The sequence below is a fragment of the Mustela nigripes genome, chromosome 3, assembly GCF_022355385.1.
Source record: "Mustela nigripes isolate SB6536 chromosome 3, MUSNIG.SB6536, whole genome shotgun sequence".
Lineage (NCBI taxonomy): Eukaryota > Metazoa > Chordata > Mammalia > Carnivora > Mustelidae > Mustela > Mustela nigripes.
Genome location: NC_081559.1, coordinates 139618233 through 139636397, shown reverse-complemented (window position 1 = coordinate 139636397; position 18165 = coordinate 139618233). Strand labels below are relative to the sequence as shown.

The following is an 18165-nucleotide window of genomic DNA, read 5'->3' as shown; positions in this document are numbered from 1 at the left end:
CTTCATGCTCATCTTGAGCTAATTTCCTTTCATTTATTTGTTCTTGGCATTTTCTCCAGAATAGATTTATGTCTCAACTTATTTAAGTCATATGATATTCTGAAACAGATGTACCAACCACATGGTTCCTTAAAAGTTATAAAGTGTTATATAAATCATACCATTATAGCATAATTTGTGAAACTATTAAAAAATTGTATGAGAAAAAAAAGACAACACTTTGTTTCACTAGTGTCTAAAAGAAAATGGTGGGGTGGGGGGGGCTTTCCTGACTACCTGAGGTCAAAATTACGTATATCATTACTTCAACCAAATTGTTATGTTGGTAACAGTAAAAGGTAAAATTAATTTTTTTTTAAAGATTTTATTTTTTTTATTTAGAGAAAGAGAGATAGAGAGAGTGCACGCACAAATGGGAGAGGGTAAAGGAAGAGAGAACCCCAAGCAGACTTCATGCTGAGTGCAAGGCTGAGTCTCAGGACCCTGAGATCATGACGTGAGCTGAAATCAAGAGTTGGATGCTTAACCAAATGCCCACCCAGTGCCCTGGTTAAATTTAATTTTAAAAATTTCTCTCATGGGGGAATATTTCCCCTCCCTGGAGTAACCAAATAAATAGGAAACATTTATTAACATTTCACTTTAGTGATTTTTATTTATTTTTTTTTAAAGATTTTTATTTATTTACTTGACAGACAGAGATCACAAGTAGGCAGAGAGGCAGAGAGTGAGGAGGAAGCAGGCTCCCTGCTGAGCAGAGAGCCTGATGTGGGGCTCGATCCCAGGACGCTGGGATCATGACCTGAGCCGAAAGCAGAGGCTTTAACCCACTGAGCCACCCAGGCGCTCCAATGTGATTTTTATTTCTTTTGGAAAAATATTGCTAAATTATTCTGCAGATATTAAAATAACCATTTACTGAGTATCTACTAGAGGGATGCTTTATGCTGGGATGCTCTACAGAAATTATCCTCACTGTTTGGTCCTCATAAGCCTGGTCAAATGGCTGAGATAGAGCTTAGCATACTACAGTACACAGGGAGTATTTAATAGTATTCATAAATGGATAATTCTAAAATTTTTGTTTTTTCTATCATATGATAATGGCAAAATTTACCAGCTTCACCTACCTTAAGAAGTAGCATCACAGTCTTTTATTACCTTATGAACAACCCATCTCATTCTTTAAGTAAAACACCACTTAAGTTTCAAAAGATTCAGTGACAAATCTTTTCCAAAACAAACTTTACCATAAAAAGTAAGCTCCCTCAATTTTTAGTAATTACAGTTTATCAATTACAATTCTATCTCTAAATCTTATTATTGGTTTTTAGAATTAACATGTGATTACTTTGTATTAATGGAGGAAATGTGGATAGAAATAAGACTGGAAGAGAAGAGATCTATTTCATTTTTCCTATGTATGGTTATAACGTATGGCCATAATACTTCTAACAGTTTTCACCTTAGTGTGGTCAAAATAAATGAAGTACTTTTCATTATTGTATTATAGATAAACTCCATTATAATTTTTAAAAAGATAGTATGCAAAAAATAATAAATAAAAGAAAGGCAGAAGATGGGCTTTTTGACTTAGCAATCACAATTAGATTTATCCAATTTAGAAACTGAATAGCAATGCTTAAAAATATGTTACATCATTATAGTTTTTGTGGTAACAATTTGTTATAGACTAACTGTGTCTCTCCAAATTCATACGTTGAAGCCAGCTCCCAGTGTGACTGTATTTGGAGATGGGCCTTTATGGAGTTGATTAAGGTTAAATGAGATCATCAGGGTTAAACCCTGATCCCAGGAAAGGAGAATCTTCTCTCTGTCTCTGCCTTTGCCCCTGTCTCTCTCTCTCCCCTTCCCTACCTCTCCTGCCCTGTGAGAACACAGAGAAAACGCAGCCATCTGCAACAAGGGGATAGGCTTCAGAAGAAACCAAACCTGCCCACACCTTGATCTTAATCTTCCATCTTCCAGAATTAGGTGAAAATAAATTCCGACTTCTAACACCATTCAGTCTGTGGTATGTTGTTATAGCACCTGAGCAGACTAAGACAGAAGTCTTCACAGCACATGTGAACATGAAGAATACATCCAGCAGCTCTGGTATTATGGAAGAGCCAAAAGCACTCTGGGCTTTGGAGAAAGCGCATGAGGAATGCCTAGAGTGCAGGTAGTTTTTCGTGACCCACCGCTCCCTTTGGCTTCACAGCTCAAGACCATGTACCTTTCAAAGCTTGCAGACAGCAGAATTCCAGGCAAGAACAGTTATCAGAGAGTAAAAGCCCTAGCAATATATGTTCACTGGTCGAGAAGAATGAGAAAAATTAGAAAACATTACCTTGGGCAATGTGAAGCAGGCTTATGAAATGGACAGAGCTGTTCCACCGTTGTTTCACAAGTGATGGCCTGGACTGAAGAATTGAAACACAAAACAATAAACAAATCTTTGGCAACAATAACATGCAACATAGTCATAAGAAAATAAGATTTAAAAAAGGACTAACCTGTTACTTTAGAGACTGTGAAGGAATTAGCAGATTGATATTTGCTGAAGATAAAAACATAAACATGTCAGTCAATTTTTAGATGCATCATCAACATAATTCTTGGTATTATTTAGGTCTATGAATACTTTGTTTCCTCTTAATTTGATTCTTATTTAAATATCCAAATAAGTAGTAGTATAAGAATACATCCTCTATTTTTTTTTTTTTAAGCTTTGGTCATTTTTTAAAAAATTTTTTTCAATTTATTTATTTTCAGAAAAACAGTATTATTTTTCACCACACCTAGTGCTCCAAGCAATCCGTGCCTTCTATAATACCCACCACATGCTACCCCAACCTCCCACCCCCCCGCCACTTCAAACCCCTCAGATTGTTTTTCAGAGTCCATAGTCTCTTTTATGCTAAATCCATATTATCTTCAAGTATGAACCAAATCAATACAAACCAAATTAATCATTCTTGATATTAGAAAATGGTCTCTTCTCATGATCAGTCTCAAAATATACAAATAACAGCATAAAACCACACAGATTTATATCTATATGTTTCCTATTAAAATTAAAACTCTAGGGGCACCTGGGTGGCTCAGTGGGTTAAGCCTCTGTCTTTGGCTCAGGTCATGATCCCAGGGTCCTGGGATCCAGCCCTGCATGGGGCTCTCGACTCAGCAGGGAGCCTGCTTCCCTTCCTCTCTCCGCCTGCCTCTCTGCCTACCTGTGAACTCTGTCTGTCAAATAAATAAACAAAATCTTTAAAAAAAATTGAAACTCTAAATATATTAATCCCCTGTCACCATAGAACCAAACTATTTAATTTCTTACAATAGTAAATACAAGATAGTATTGTAAAAAGACTATTAAATCATAAGTATGTTAAAGGAATGTGTGTTATTCATTTTTGTCCCCCCAAGTATATAATAAAATGTCTGTGATGAATGAATTCCTCCTTATTATATGCTTCATGAATCATTAAAAAGCAGGAATAGAAGAATAGGTATACCATTATATATCAAAATTTTAATTGGTTTATTTATACCCAAATTTTCAGAAAAAAAAAATCTATTACAAAAGATAAACTTATTTGTAATAGTATTGGAATGACACACCTTCACATTTTAAAAGAATTTTCGTAATAAACATAATCAAAAACTAAGTTCATTCCATAGTTTGGCTATTGTGGACATTGCTGCTATAAACATTCGGGTGCATGTGCCCCTTTGGATCACTACGTTTGTATCTTTAGGGTAAATAACCAGTAGTGCAATTGCTGGGTCATAGGGCAGTTCTATTTTCAACATTTTGAGGAACCTCCATGCTGTTTTCCAGAGTGGTTGCACCACTTGCATTCCCACCAACAGTGTAGGAGGGTTCCCCTTTCTCCATATCCTCGCCAGCATCTGTCATTTCCTGACTTGTTGATTTTAGCCATTCTGACTGGTGTGAGGTGATATCTCATTGTGGTTTTGATTTGTATTTCCCTGATGCCGAGTGATATGGAGCACTTTTTCATGTGTCTGTTGGCCATCTGGATGTCTTCTTTGCAGAAATGTCTGTTCATGTCCTCTGCCTATTTCTTGATTGGATTATTTGTTCTTTGGGTGTTGAGTTTGCTAAGTTCTTTATAGATTTTGGACTAGATGTCCATCAACAGATGAATGGATAAAGAAAATGTGGTATATATACATAATGGAATACTATGCAGCCATCAAAAGAAATGAAATCCTGCCATTTGCGACAACATGGATGGAACTAGAGCGTCTCATGCTTAGCGAAATAAGTCAAGCAGAGAAAGACAACTATCATATGATCTCCCTGATATGAGGAAGTGGTGATGCAACATGGGGGCTTAAGTGGGTAGGAGAAGAATCAATGAAACAAGATGGGATTGGGAGGGAGACAAACCATAAGTGTCTCTTAATCTCACAAAACAAACTGAGGGTTGCTGGGGAGAGGGGGGTTGGGAGAAAGGGGTGGGGTTATGGACATTGGGGAGGGTATGTGCTTTGGTGAGTGCTGTGAAGTGTGTAAATCTGGCGATTCACAGACCTGTACCCCTGGGGATAAAAATATGTGTTTATAAAAAATAAATATTAAAAAAAAAAGAAAAACTAAGTTCAAACAGAATAGTAAATAGGATAAATGTTGTTTAATCCAACACCCAGTATTTGGTTTACTAAAGGTAATAACTTCTATTATTCATTTAAGGTAATTAATAAATATCTGCTGAATTACTTAGCTAATCAATAAATGCTTCTATACAGCTTTTACTTAAGAGAGTAATTGCTAATGACTGAAAACTACAGATAAAGCCTTTAAACAAAATTATATACAGAGAATGTTATTCTACCAAATTTGCAAAGGTTTTTAATAAATTCTTATCATTATGAATTCTCTACTGTGGAGTTTCATGCAATTCTATAGTTACAAAGAAAAGAAACTATGTCATATATCTTAAGAAGAGGCATTCCATATGAGGTTTAATGTTTGTTTTTTTACATAGAAGTAGGATACTAACAAAGTTATTTCAGGTCAGATTTTTCTAATTTCTATAGAGTGTATATCAAAATATATAGTCTTCTAAAATAATGCTTCATATATTTAATGTAAGAAACATTTCAAAATTTAATGCTTTTATGTTTAGTTAAATTATTTAGATGGACAAAAGTACATAATATATTACATATTTAGAGAACTTTTCAAAATGCTCTTTTACGTATTAATCGAATTTATCTTATTAACAAAGTTACTGTTGCATGAAATAAACCATTTTCCATAAGCAGAGCAGGCAGAATATGCAAATCAATTAGACTTCTCTGGGGTATTTTCTTTTATGGCTGAAAAAAATCTGTTGCTTCACATCAAAAAAAACTGTAAATTTGTACATTCTCAGTCAAACTCCAGAAAATGTGGAGCTTTAGAATGTTCTTTATAAGTAAAACTGCTCAATTTTGAATTTACATACTTCAGCTCCTTTTCGTCGTCAGAAATTACTGAGCTCAAATGAGCCTTGACGATTACCAACTTCCACATAAATCCTTCTATGCTGGGCTCTGAAAGAATTTGTCAATTCATTATTACAATTTAAAATCATCCCATCCAAAAGATCATTTGTGTACTTACCCGATTGTTTGAATACCATTTCTATTGGATTTGATGAAATAATGTTTTCTTCCTTGTCTAGTGATATCTACCCAACCGCCATCATTGTCTATTATGCCATAATGAATTGCAGCTCTACAGATGCTGGATTGCTTGGAGAAAAAAGAAAGGAGTAAAGGACATTAAAATACCAAGAGTTCTCCATAGGATACGTCTAATAACTATTTACATGACTTTAAGTTAAACATATTTGAGCAAAATATCTGTATTTATATAAATTATTATTTTTGCATTTAAAAAAATCAAATATTATGTAAAAAGATCCTATTCCCAAATGATGATATTTATAGTACTTACCATTTCATAGTGTACACTGCCAATAACTTTAGCTTTACTATCCAAACAGCCAGCCGGGCATTCATATCTAATGAAAGTAATTGAGAACAAAATTCAGTTTCTCTGAATGTCAGTGCAAAATTAAAAAAATCTCCTATTTTGTCAGGTAATTTTGAGAATAATAACAAATATTACCTATTGCAGGTTGTTCCTTTGCACTGATCTCTTAATCTTACTTCACAAGAAACAATTTGGGCTGAAAAAAGAAAAAATACCAAAATAATTTAGATAATGTAAAAGCTGCTATATTTCATCACATATAGTCTAATGTCAAGCTTCTGTCATTCTCAAACTGTCCCAATTAATAAAATAGAGTTGCATGTGCCATTTTTGTAAACTTTAAAATTTGTGTAAATTATGCAGAGGTCTTACACATTTGCTGTGTGCTTATCACTTCATTTCTGTTACTATCATCTGCTCTTGTCTGAACGTGGGTGTCACGGACTTGTGACTGCTGCCGTTCAATTTCATTTGTTTCTTCTTCTCGAGGAGGATAATAACTGTCTGATCCTTCTGTTAGAGAGAATAGATTTAAGAAATATGAGCCCACCTTAAATGTACACAAATCATCAAATAATAACAAACCATTAGATGCCTGGGTAACATTTAAAACTAGAAAACTAAAAAAATCTGTAGATTTTTTGGCACAGGTGTTGTTGGCTTAAGGTGGTGATCTTATCTACTGCATTGTAAATAAAATAAATGTATAAGGCTTTGAACTCTTGATTCATTTATGCTTCCATCTGGCTAACATTAAATAGAGTCATTTCTAAACTTGCTTTATATTTGAGCGTGGTATCAGTGATTGCCTTTCATAATAGAACCATGAAGTCTACACTGTGATCTAATGATGTAAGGGCTTGTGTATTTGAATTTGTTTTCCAAAATGAAATCATATTTTTAAGAGAATCACTTTTAAAATTTTCCAAAGGGTCACATTTAAAATTCTCCCAAAAAGAAATTCAGCTTAAAGAGGGCATGCTATGCCCTTCTAATTTACTACAATGTCAGTTTCCATGGAAATGTTTTTCTCTTTTAGAAGGAAATCCAATGTGCAGAAATTTAAACTTAACAATGGAGAATTTAATTTTTTTTTCCAGGTTGACATATCAAGGGTTTAACGGTGGCATAATGTGGAATGGTGTGTTATTTTCATGTATGTCCAAGAACTCAGAACCTAGAAAAGGAAGTATGAGTTCAGAGGAGAGTCAGTTTTAAATAAAATAGTGGTCACTGGTGGAGAAGCAAGTAGGTTGGAGGTTTAGAGATGGAGAAAATGGAAAACAGACTCACACACAATGAAAATTGCTTCCAGGAATGAAAAACGGCTCATATACCAGAGTAAAATAAATCGTGACTTCTTGTCTGGTCATTATAGTAATGGGCACTCAGTCATCAGGGAAAAGACACATCTCTTATGAGTACTTAAAAGGAGCTGCATTAATTCATATTATTTAAAACACAACCTACATTAATCTTCATTCAGTCGTCATTAAGAAAAAAGTACAAGGGAATAGAAATGTTCACTGGGATGCCCAGAAAGAGTAGGATTTTCACAAAGCTTTATCATACAATTCTTCTCTTCATGTGCTGTAAGCAGGACATCAAATTTATATGTATATTTTAGCACATCAGATGCATTTCAGAGCACTACTTTTATAACAGTCTTACAATACTATGAGAGCTTTTATTATTGGTTGTTTGGGCCTGAGAATTCATATATTCTGCAATAAGGAGCACAGAATTAGTATATTTCTTTGAGCATCATTTAGTAAGTTTCATGGATAGGTATTTTGGCAAAAACTCTTAAAGTGTTAAAAACTGTATTAGATTGCTAAATCCTTCAAAAATTAAGACACTTATAAAAATAATTCTAGTCAATAATATATTAAGGTGGCTTTTTTAAAAAAAGATTTATTTATTTATTTATTTATTTATTAGACACAAAGATAGAAAGAGAGAGCACAAGTAGACAGAGCAGCAGGCAGAGGGAGAGGAAGAAGCAGACTCTCCATTGAGCAGGGAGCCCAAAGCAGGGCTCGACCCTGGGATTATGACCTGAGCTGAAAGCAGCTGCTAACCAACTAAGCCACCCAGGCACCCCTATTAAGGTGACTTTTTTAAAATGTAAATGTGTACTTGTCACTCTGAGATAATTCCAAAGTAGAATTAGAAGTGGTTACCTGAAATACAGATGAAACTTCCCTTTAAAAACACATTTGATATAACAGACTTATTAATATTATACTTTTAAAAATATTTATAATGGCTTCAAAATATTTTAAATAGAGTTCTGGGAATTTTTAATGTAATAATTAAATATGCTTTTTGCCTTTTAAATACAAATTAATGTAGAAGTTGGATTAAAATATGAAACTGAATATTATGACACAATATCACATACCTTTGTAGCACAGATTTTCTCTACAGCCTCCTCCAAAACTAGGTGGGCAAGCAGAACAGGGCCGTCCATGTTTATAGGGTGCATGACCCCACCAGTTTCCCCTTAAAGAGATGATCCACTCTATTAAGAGTTAATCTAATATAGCATAATTTATAAGACACTGAAAATTTGCTATTTTCTAAGTAATTATTTTGGCGTATAGATTTAGAACATTTATCTTTCATCGCAGAGTCCCTTCAGTTACTAGGTTTATATATGAACTGTTGCCTCATTCTTTTGAAAATATTTAAGTCATTTGTTATGTATATTGTTAAAAATTACAAAATTAAACTTTCATAGAACAATAAGCTGTTATGGGATATTCATCCATATTCCACTTGTTTTAATGAAGAGAGTTTAGACTTAGATTTGTCCCTATGTAAAATTGTAATATTTTCAACATAGTTATTCAGTGGTCTTTACACAGGTAAAAATACATTTCTCAATTATTCTATAGTTTTTCATCTCTAAGAGATCTAAATTATTAAAACTACTTATGTAATATAGCATAATGAGTAAAACTGAAGACTTAAAAATGTAATTCCTGTCTTCACAAAGATCATATTTTCAATTTCATATTCCTTTTAAGCACTGATTTTATTAATCAGGCAACCATAATTATTGTTATATTAAATAACCAGAGTTACAACAATATCGTTAATTCAGTAATACCACTGAAAATGAGAAAAAAGATTGGGAATATAAAGTTACTTCATGTTGCTGGGAAAATTTACATATAAAAGTAATGTTTTGTCTACTTACTTTGGGGAGTAATTGCACACCAAGTAGACAGCTTTGGGCCATATCTGTCCCCAGATGTTCATGTTATGACACAAATTAATGGCACAGCCTATTCTGCTACTTGTTGCCCACACCACCTACATTAGAGAAACGAAAAGAAAGGCTCAGAAAAGGTAGGTTGAGACAAAGTAAGACAACAACATATCGCAGAGAGAAGTGTATAAAACTGAACTTGAGAAATCAACCTTTATCATTCAGGATGAAATAAAGCAATGTCAAAAGGATACTTTTTCTGAGACTGTGGGAAGTGCTTGATTCAATTTAAAGAAGAGTGTTACAGGTAAATAACTCTGTCTAACTCTAAAACGTAACCATCTTCAAAATATACATTTACTAAATAGTTCAAAAGTTACACTCTCACAAACCCAAATCCTGTGTTAGTGTGTCTATGAAGAGTCTTACCTAACAAAGGAACCTAACAAAGGAACGAAATTTCTCATCTTAATCTGTACTGAAACAAAAATGTAGAGACTCAGATGTCTTAAACAATGTGTACTTTCATAGTATGACTGCTTATTAGGGAATTACGTGCTGATTTGACTTTGTCATATGCAAAGGCAGACAGAATAATTTGCTTTATATTCACTAAAAATCAGCTGTAGAGATTCTAGTAACTCAGATCTGTTGTGAGATTTATCTAGTTGAATTTACCCTTAGTGGTTTGATTTAGAGGTTTACAACTTATCCAATACCAACTGTGAACACTGAATAAAATATATATGATGTATAAGGTGTATGTATACATATAATATATAAAATGTAGATATATAAATGCTCCACACATGTAAATATTGAGTATTGTGGTAAGTAAAACTATATTTTATATAAAATATAAAATTGAAATAAAATAAAATGATACCTGACTTTGAAGATGGTAAATTCCTCCATGTGCATTTCCTGGGGCCAGATTAAAAATGTTTCACATATAAAATAACTGAAATAATGTTTTTTTTTTTAAATTGGTATTTGGACTTTCCCTAGTAATTACTGTTATCATTTATAGAAATTGATAAGTCTATTCTACATAAATCAATATCTATGTTTTTAAATAATCACACCAAATTATACAAGACACACATTCAGTAGCTTAAATTCTGCCACAGTTACACAAACTCAACTTAGAAAAATGAGGTATAATAGACCCAAAACATACCTGTGTATAATGAGTACACACAGGACCAGAACATCTGAATGGACAATATGGGTTGCATTCATGTTCATAAGGGTAGCTGAAGTCTCTCACTTCATCATACCATGCTTGTACATGAAATGTTGGTGGCCTGTATCTATTTGAAAGACAATAACCACCAAGAGTAAGTAAAGCAGGAGAAAATGTAAAACCGAATATTGAAAAATAGATTGATAAAGTTTAGCAGAGAGATATTCTTGCATAAGTTGTTAATGTTAAATATTATGCCCATTACATTACTAATAGGTCAATGATTTAAACAAAAAATAAGACTAAAATATTGCTGGTATTTTGTTATGACATTTGTTTTTTGTTTTTTGCTTTTATTTGTGTGGGTGTGATCATTTGTTCTCCTTTTAGGCTCTAACACTTTAAAAATATTCAGTGCTGAATTAGTAAGTATTTCAAGCAGTTAAACTGTCAAAAACAAAAAACGTTATACTTTACACTACCTTCCCCAGTGCGCTCCCAAGTTCTGTCCAATTGATGGGAGCAAACTTGCAGGTCCATGTTCCCACAAACAGGTTTCAGCCCAGGATTCTGCAGATCTTTCCAGCTCTACATCCCATGTCTATAGTTTAAAATGAAAACAACACACAGATACAAACAGATAATATATTTGTTTGGTGTTTGAACATTTCTTCAGAATATAGTATCCTTCAGTTCACTTTCTTCCATTCTTACTGCTTTACAAAGTCAACATCTTAGTGTGGGTTCCCACCATCTCTCACCTACATTTTTGTACTCGTCTCCTAATTAATCTCCTTGCCCCCATATTTTATCCCTCCAATCTGCCCCACAAGTGTTCAGAATTTCCTAAGTGAGTACAAATAAGCTTAGGTGATTTCTCTGTCAAACACATCCAACAAATTCCATACACATAAAGTCCAAGACCCCTGGTCCCACTGTTCCTTATCATAAAACGTGCTATTTCGTACTCTTGCTGGCATTGGTTCCTCTGTCTAAAGCATTATTTTTCCCAGCTATTTTCTACAAAGAGCATATTCTTTTTTCACAGCCCAGCTTCAGATAATACATTTTAGACACACTTTTTCATTTCTCTCAGATGTAGGCTATTCTCTCCTTTGAGTTGTTTGGAGGCAGTCATTTAATTTACACTGGTATCTTTGGCTCATTTTTGTGTTTTCTGTCTATCATATAGACAAGGTGATTAATAAATGCTTATTGAGTATACAAATGATGAATGAATCTGATTCCTATAAAAATGTATATGCATTAAAAATACATATGCATTTTTATAGACAACATTCAATGAGGGTGATTAATTTGTAATTTTAACATAATTTACAAAGAAATATTTAAAATTACAAAATTATTACTGAAATTGTTTTGTATGTCCTAGCTTTAGTGTTCAATTTGTTAAGGTGAAAAACAGGCAGTGTAGTAGGAAATGTATTTGTAAAAACCCAGAGTTAGGCTGAGCCGGGTTCAGTCTCAACACAATCACAGAACTCTGGGCATGTTTAGAGGATAGAAATAGTCCTGGAACTGAAACAAGAGCTCACAGCCCAAGGTGATAGCAATGAAGATGGAGAAGAGCACAAAGATGGAAATCATGTTTCAGAGTTTAAATTCCTAGAAGTTGACGGGTAACTGAAGGTAGGTTGTGGGGTGCGGGGGGTGGGGGGAGATGAAGATGATGAAGGGTACCAAATTGGAAGAAGGAAAATACAGAAAGAGAAATAGATTGTTCCCATGGAAATATGTTCAATGTTTCTCAATGCAACGTGTGCTAAGGAGACAGTGGAAATAGAAGACTGGGGTTCTGGGGAAAGAAATCTGTACTGAAGATAGGAGTCTTGATGCTCTTCACCCAGAGATGACTTTCTTTAGGAAGATGATACAGAAAGAGAAGAGGAATGAAAAGAAAATTCTGAGATGATCAACCTTAAATGGGAGAAAAAAACAATAAATTAGTAAAAGAAACCAGGGAAAATGGGATCAGAAAGGTGAAGGGAAAACTGTAAGAGGATTAAATTATAAAGCAACAGGACAAGGATTCCATGCATAAAGAGCAGGCAACAAGATCAAATGCCACAGAGACTTCCAGGAAGACCAGAGCTGCTAAGTGTTAATTCATGATCAAGAACAATTTCAGATCAATGCTAGAGAGAAAATCAGGACACATGGGCACATACTCGACTAGAAGGAGAAAGTGAAGAAAGCAAGTGTGTGTTACTTTGTTAAGACTTCAGAAAGGAAAAAGAGAAATGTGCAAAAGCTAAAAAAAAAAAAAAAAAAAAAAAAAGTAACCTGCCAGGTTCTAGGGAGAATGTGTTTGCTTGCTTTGACTTTTAAAGGGTGGAAGAAACCTAGTCGTGACTGAAGGCCAAAAAAAGCACACTAGGAAAAAAAGCAGCACCAAAAAATTTTAAAAATAATAATAAATAAATTAAATAATGGCTTGAAGCCATTGTGGTGATTTTAAAACAATCTTCCCCACAAAAGTGGAGTTGAACTCCCTCCCCCTTCCCTTCAATTTGAGCTGGATAGTAACTCCCCCCCCCTTTTTAAAAATTATTATAGTCAATTAGCCAGTGTATATAACTACCTTCTAATACACAGAAGGACACTGTGAGACTTCTCAGACTAAGAGGAAATACAGCTTCTATTCAGTCAATTCTTTCTCTTTTAAGACACACACTTTGGGGCACCTAGACGGAATAGGCAGTTAAACATTCAACTCTTGGTGAGGGTGGTAATCTCTGGTCCTGCTCTCAGAGTTGTGAGATCCAGCCCCCGGCTCTACATTTAGCGTGGAGTCTCCTTGGATTTCTCTTTCCCTCTCCCTTTGCCCTACTATATACACAGAGAGCGAAAGGAATTTCAGTTGTTTGGTTTTCCTAGCCCAGGTATGAGGCTGTCAGTTTGCAAGTCCAGGTCACTGCAAACAAACATGTGAGAGATCCAAGTATGAACCACCCAACTAAGCCCTTAAAAAGAGACTAAGCCCTTAAAAAGAGACAATTATTAAATATCACTCTAAGTAGGAAGAAATAGGTTTCTAAGATTTTCTAACATTTTACAAGTCTACCTAAGCGGATAAAACTACAATAGGTCTTTTCAAAGACATGCTGAGAAAAATGTCTTTAAATAGAGAAGATAAACTTTTTCCAGAACAACTGGAAAATATAATTAATGTTGTAATTACCTAACAAGTGGAAAGAATATCTTAATATATAGGAATAATGTACTAACTCATTATACGTTTTTGCAAAATTGACACAGTTTTAATGGATTTCCAAGATGAATGCAAAAGACAAAATAGGTCTTTGACTACCATACTATTAGGTAAACTAATCAAATGATAAATATCAGTCCATGATACAATTTGCGATTTAATATGGACTTTTTAAAATCTCTATTGCTTTCTGGCAAAGTAACAATATTATGAAAACACAGTAGTCTGAAAAGGCAAATGTGTTGAAAGTCCAGTCTAGACTAGAGCTCTGGTCTACTTCCTACCATTAAAAACTAGAAATAGCATGATGAAATTATTTTTAAAAATTATCTTAGCATTTGCAATAAATTTTGACAAAAGGAATTTCACAAACATTCTTGTTTTGAGACGTATATATATGTCCACACCTAACCTGAAATACCACCCTTATATCTACAAACCTACCTCAGTCATGAGCAGTCAATGGCTGTCAGAAATAATAATAGCATGATAATTTTCGTTTTTTTTAAAAGATTTTATTTATTTATTTGACATAGAGAGAGATCACAAGTAGGCAGAGAGGCAGGTAGAGAGAGAGAGAGAGAGAGAAAAGGAAGCAGCCTCCCTGCTGAGCAAAGAGCCCAATGCGGGACTCGATCCCACGACCCTGAGATCATGACCCGAGCCAAAGGCAGAGGCAAAGGCAGAAAACAGACTTAACTGAGCCAACCAGGCGCCCAGCATGATAACTTTCAGTGGGAATGAAAACACCCTTTCCCTAGTGCTTTTGGCCATATGTAAACAAGGTCATTAGTCATAAATTTTCCTCTCATTTTCTTACATAGACAGACTAAAAATAAGCTTGCATTTGCTCCAAGTACTTCAATGGGTAATTAAAATACATGATACACCCTGGAAGAGTTTTCTTTCTTATTTAAATTATGAACTTCCAAATTTGTCTCTTGATGATGTTAAGTTTGGTTTCTGTTTCCTTATCTGTAACAATAGGAAGATAGAATAAGTCTCTTCAATTTCTTTCAGCTTTAAAAGCCTATTATTTTGCACTTACACTCCCTTATAGAATGTTCCATATTATTTATAGAATCCTGCAAGAACTTAAGAAACTGTAAAATAATCTTTCTGATGACAACTAAGGGCATTTCTAACTAAGAAACAAAAGCTGTTTTGTGATTAAAAGATGGGCGGAGGACTTGAATACGCCTTTTTCCAAAGAAGACATACAGATGGCAGAAGAAATATGAAAAAATGTTCAACATCACTAATCATCAGGGAATGCATATTGAAACAACAATGAGATATCACTCACACCAATCAGAATGGTTAGCACAAAAAAAAAAAAAAAAAAGAAATGAAAAGAAAAGAAATAACAAATATTGGAGATGACGTGGAAAAGGAGGAAACCTCCTGCACTGTCGGTGGGAATACAAATTGGTGCAACCACTGTGAAAAGCAATAATGAGTTTCCTCAAAAAAATAAAAACAGAAATACCATATAATCCAGTAATTCCACTACTGAGTAGTTAGCCAAAGAAAACAAAAGCATGGATTCAAAAAGATATATCTACCCCTATGTTCACTGCAGCATTATTTACAATATTCAAGGTATGGAAACAATCCAAATGTCTATCAATAAATGAATAAAGAAGATATGTTTCAATGCTACAATGCAATATTATTCAACCATAAAAAAGAATGAGATCTTTTCATTTGCAATAACATGGATAATTATGCTAAGTGAAATAACCCAAACAAAGAAAAGTACCATAAGATTTCATGTATATGTGGAACCTAAACAAACAGAAACAGACTGAAAGGCAGAGAACAAACTAGTAGTTACCAGAGGGAAAGAAGGTGGGGCAGAGGGATGGGCAAAATAGCTGAAAGGATTAAGATACAAACTTCCAGGTATAAATAAGTAAGTTACAGAGATGAAAAGTACAGCATACAGAATGCACTTAATAAAACCAAATTACATTGTGCAGTAAAACAGGGTAACTATACTTATATCCTAAGCACTGCCTAACATATAGAATTGTCGAAAGGCTATTGTGCACCTGAAACTAATATAACACTGTATACCAACACAATTAAATTAAAAAAAGAATTAAAGCTGTACTGTGACTTAGAAGATTGCAAAATCAAAAAGGTTTCAGATCTTCCAATTATGAGTCTAGAGAAGAGCTCAATTATTTCCGAATCATCTCTATTAAAGGAAGCTTTAATATTGTCCAAAACAGATAAACTGAAACTTAATTGAATATGATAAGGGTATATTCTCCGTAAGAAGTTAAAACCAGGCTCCTTTCAGCTCAATCCCAAAAACACAATGATAAAACATTTGAAATAAGACATAGACTTCTACATGTAATTTTTCTGCACCCCCAAAAGGAAAGGGAATTTTCAGCCAGCTAACACATTTTTGTAAAACTGATATAGTTTTACGGACTTCTAAAATTTAATGTACATGTAACATACATGTAACTTTTATGCACAGCTAAAAGGAACAAGGATTTTTAGCCAGCTTATGAATGTAGAAGTTGTTGAAGAAAACCGAAGACATAAAGAATTATGTCTTTCTAAATACCATGTACAAAAGATAATTCTTGCTGTGCCTTCATTTCTGGAAAGACAGGTTTATAAATTATCCATCATGTGTCAAAACTAAATCCTTCCCCACACCACTGCTGTGTCCTCCTATTTGAATCAGAACGTGCAATCCAAAAGTCTGACAGGATAAGTTGTCAACATGATCCTCTCCATAGCAATAAGCTGACCTTCAAAACAGAATCTGTTATTCTATGCAAGTCACACTTTTGACAGTTCATGATATTTTAGATTTAAATTCCAAATATAATGCTTCATCATACATTTTTTAAGCCACCTTCTCTGCTCCCTGTTGGTGGTATTATTCAGAATTACAATGAAGAAACTGACATCAGTGAAATAAATAATAAGCAAGTCGATCAATGTTGAAAGAATGTATGATGTTTTTTGTGATAAAGTCACCTGGTATAAAAAGCACTATGGAAATCTGCAGTAACACATTCCTTACAACTTGGAAATTACCTCAGGTGTTTAACTACTGTGCTTCACCTGTCCTGAAAAGACTTTGTAGTGACAGGGAAAATGTACAAGGCTCAGATTTCAAAGGGAACACCTGTGTTACTATGCACAGAGGCCAGGTACTGAGAAAGTAGCATTAGCTCTGGGCAATGCACTTCTAGTGTCCTGGAAGTTACAGAGATATGAGACAGATGGGGCAGTATTCTACTTAAAACACTTTAAAACAAGGCCTTAAAACCTTAAAAAATTAGCAACCTGCAATTTAGGGAATTGTCTCTTCATTTCCTTAAAACTGAAATATTTTTGAAATTTAATGTGTGGATAAACACACAAGATGATTTCAATAAACTCACAGTTTCAATATTCAATAGATATGTTGAATGCATGATGTGGGGAAGATTTTCCTTGTGAGACATCAGAGCCGCTAAATCAACACCATCCTTACATAGAAATGTCTACTGATTCATCTCATCTCACTGCCAACGACCTTCCAAGTCTGGTCATAACTTAGGAAGCTCACTTATATCCCACCCTTATTCAATAGGGACCCTCAACAGCAGACTTTACGAAATTTTAAAGAGTTTGTGGGGCGCCTGGGTGGCTCAGTGGGTTAAAGCCTCTGCCTTCAGCTCAGGTCATGGTCTCAGGATCCTGGGATAGAGCCCCGCGTCGGGCTCTCTGCTCAGTGGGGAGCCTGCTTCCTCCTTTCTCTCTGCCTTCCTCTCTGTCTACTTTGATCTCTGCCTATGAAATAAATAAATAAATAAAAATCTTAAGAAAAAAATTTAAAGAGTTTGTAAATCACCAGATCTTTTTTAAAACACAGATTCTGGGGGAACCTGGATGATTCAGTCAGTTAAGCAGCCTAAGATACAGGACCCAAGTTTTCTGCCTCAAACATACACGTATGATGCAAACTCAAATTGACAGGTATTCATAATGTACCTCTACTAAACAGAAGGCAAGCCTCTAAAAAGCTGAACTTGGATTATATTTGGAAATGGGATACCTTTGTGTTAACTTAGTGATTAATCCAAGGTGGTGATGCCTTCCTTGCTTTTATTAGGAGTAGTTAATAATCTTCAAGACTATGTTCTAGATGTTTGAGGAGACTTCAGTATTTAAGGAAATCCTTTAGCAACTTGAAAAGTACCATCAGTCAGGGGTGCTTGGGTGGCTCAGTTGGCAAAGCATCTGCCTTTGGTTCAGGTCATGATCCCAGGGTCCTGGGATCAATTCCCATGTCAGAATCCCTGCTCAGCAGGGAGTCTGTTTCTCCTCCATCTTTCGCTTTCTCTCTCTAAAATAAATAAAATCTATTTCTTAAAAAAGTACCACCTATTAGTTAGTTCTTTAGGTCTCCATTTATAACATTAGGCCAATTTATAAGTGTTAACACCTGTGTTTTAATTTATCTATAGTTCTTAAAGTTTAGATAGTCAACCCTAGAA

The 18165-nt window shown here is 34.4% G+C and overlaps 1 protein-coding gene across 2 annotated transcripts in view; it reads right to left on the bottom strand.

The window, feature by feature from the left end:
• Nucleotides 1–18165, bottom strand: part of CRISPLD1 (cysteine rich secretory protein LCCL domain containing 1) — a 42144-nt gene that overhangs the window by 8606 nt on the left and 15373 nt on the right. The window contains exons 3-12 of one of the 2 annotated variants that reach the window (XM_059392890.1): nt 10902–11020; nt 10414–10546; nt 9222–9337; nt 8421–8521; nt 6389–6529; nt 6152–6212; nt 5978–6044; nt 5642–5772; nt 2520–2563; nt 2354–2426 (exon numbers count right to left, since the gene is read on the bottom strand). In XM_059392890.1, the coding sequence (XP_059248873.1) occupies nt 2354–2426; nt 2520–2563; nt 5642–5772; nt 5978–6044; nt 6152–6212; nt 6389–6529; nt 8421–8521; nt 9222–9337; nt 10414–10546; nt 10902–11020 (986 nt within the window). Of the gene's footprint in view, nt 1–2353; nt 2427–2519; nt 2564–5641; nt 5773–5977; nt 6045–6151; nt 6213–6388; nt 6530–8420; nt 8522–9221; nt 9338–10413; nt 10547–10901; nt 11021–18165 lie in introns of those variants that run through there. The other variant, XM_059392891.1, reaches the window with a different exon arrangement.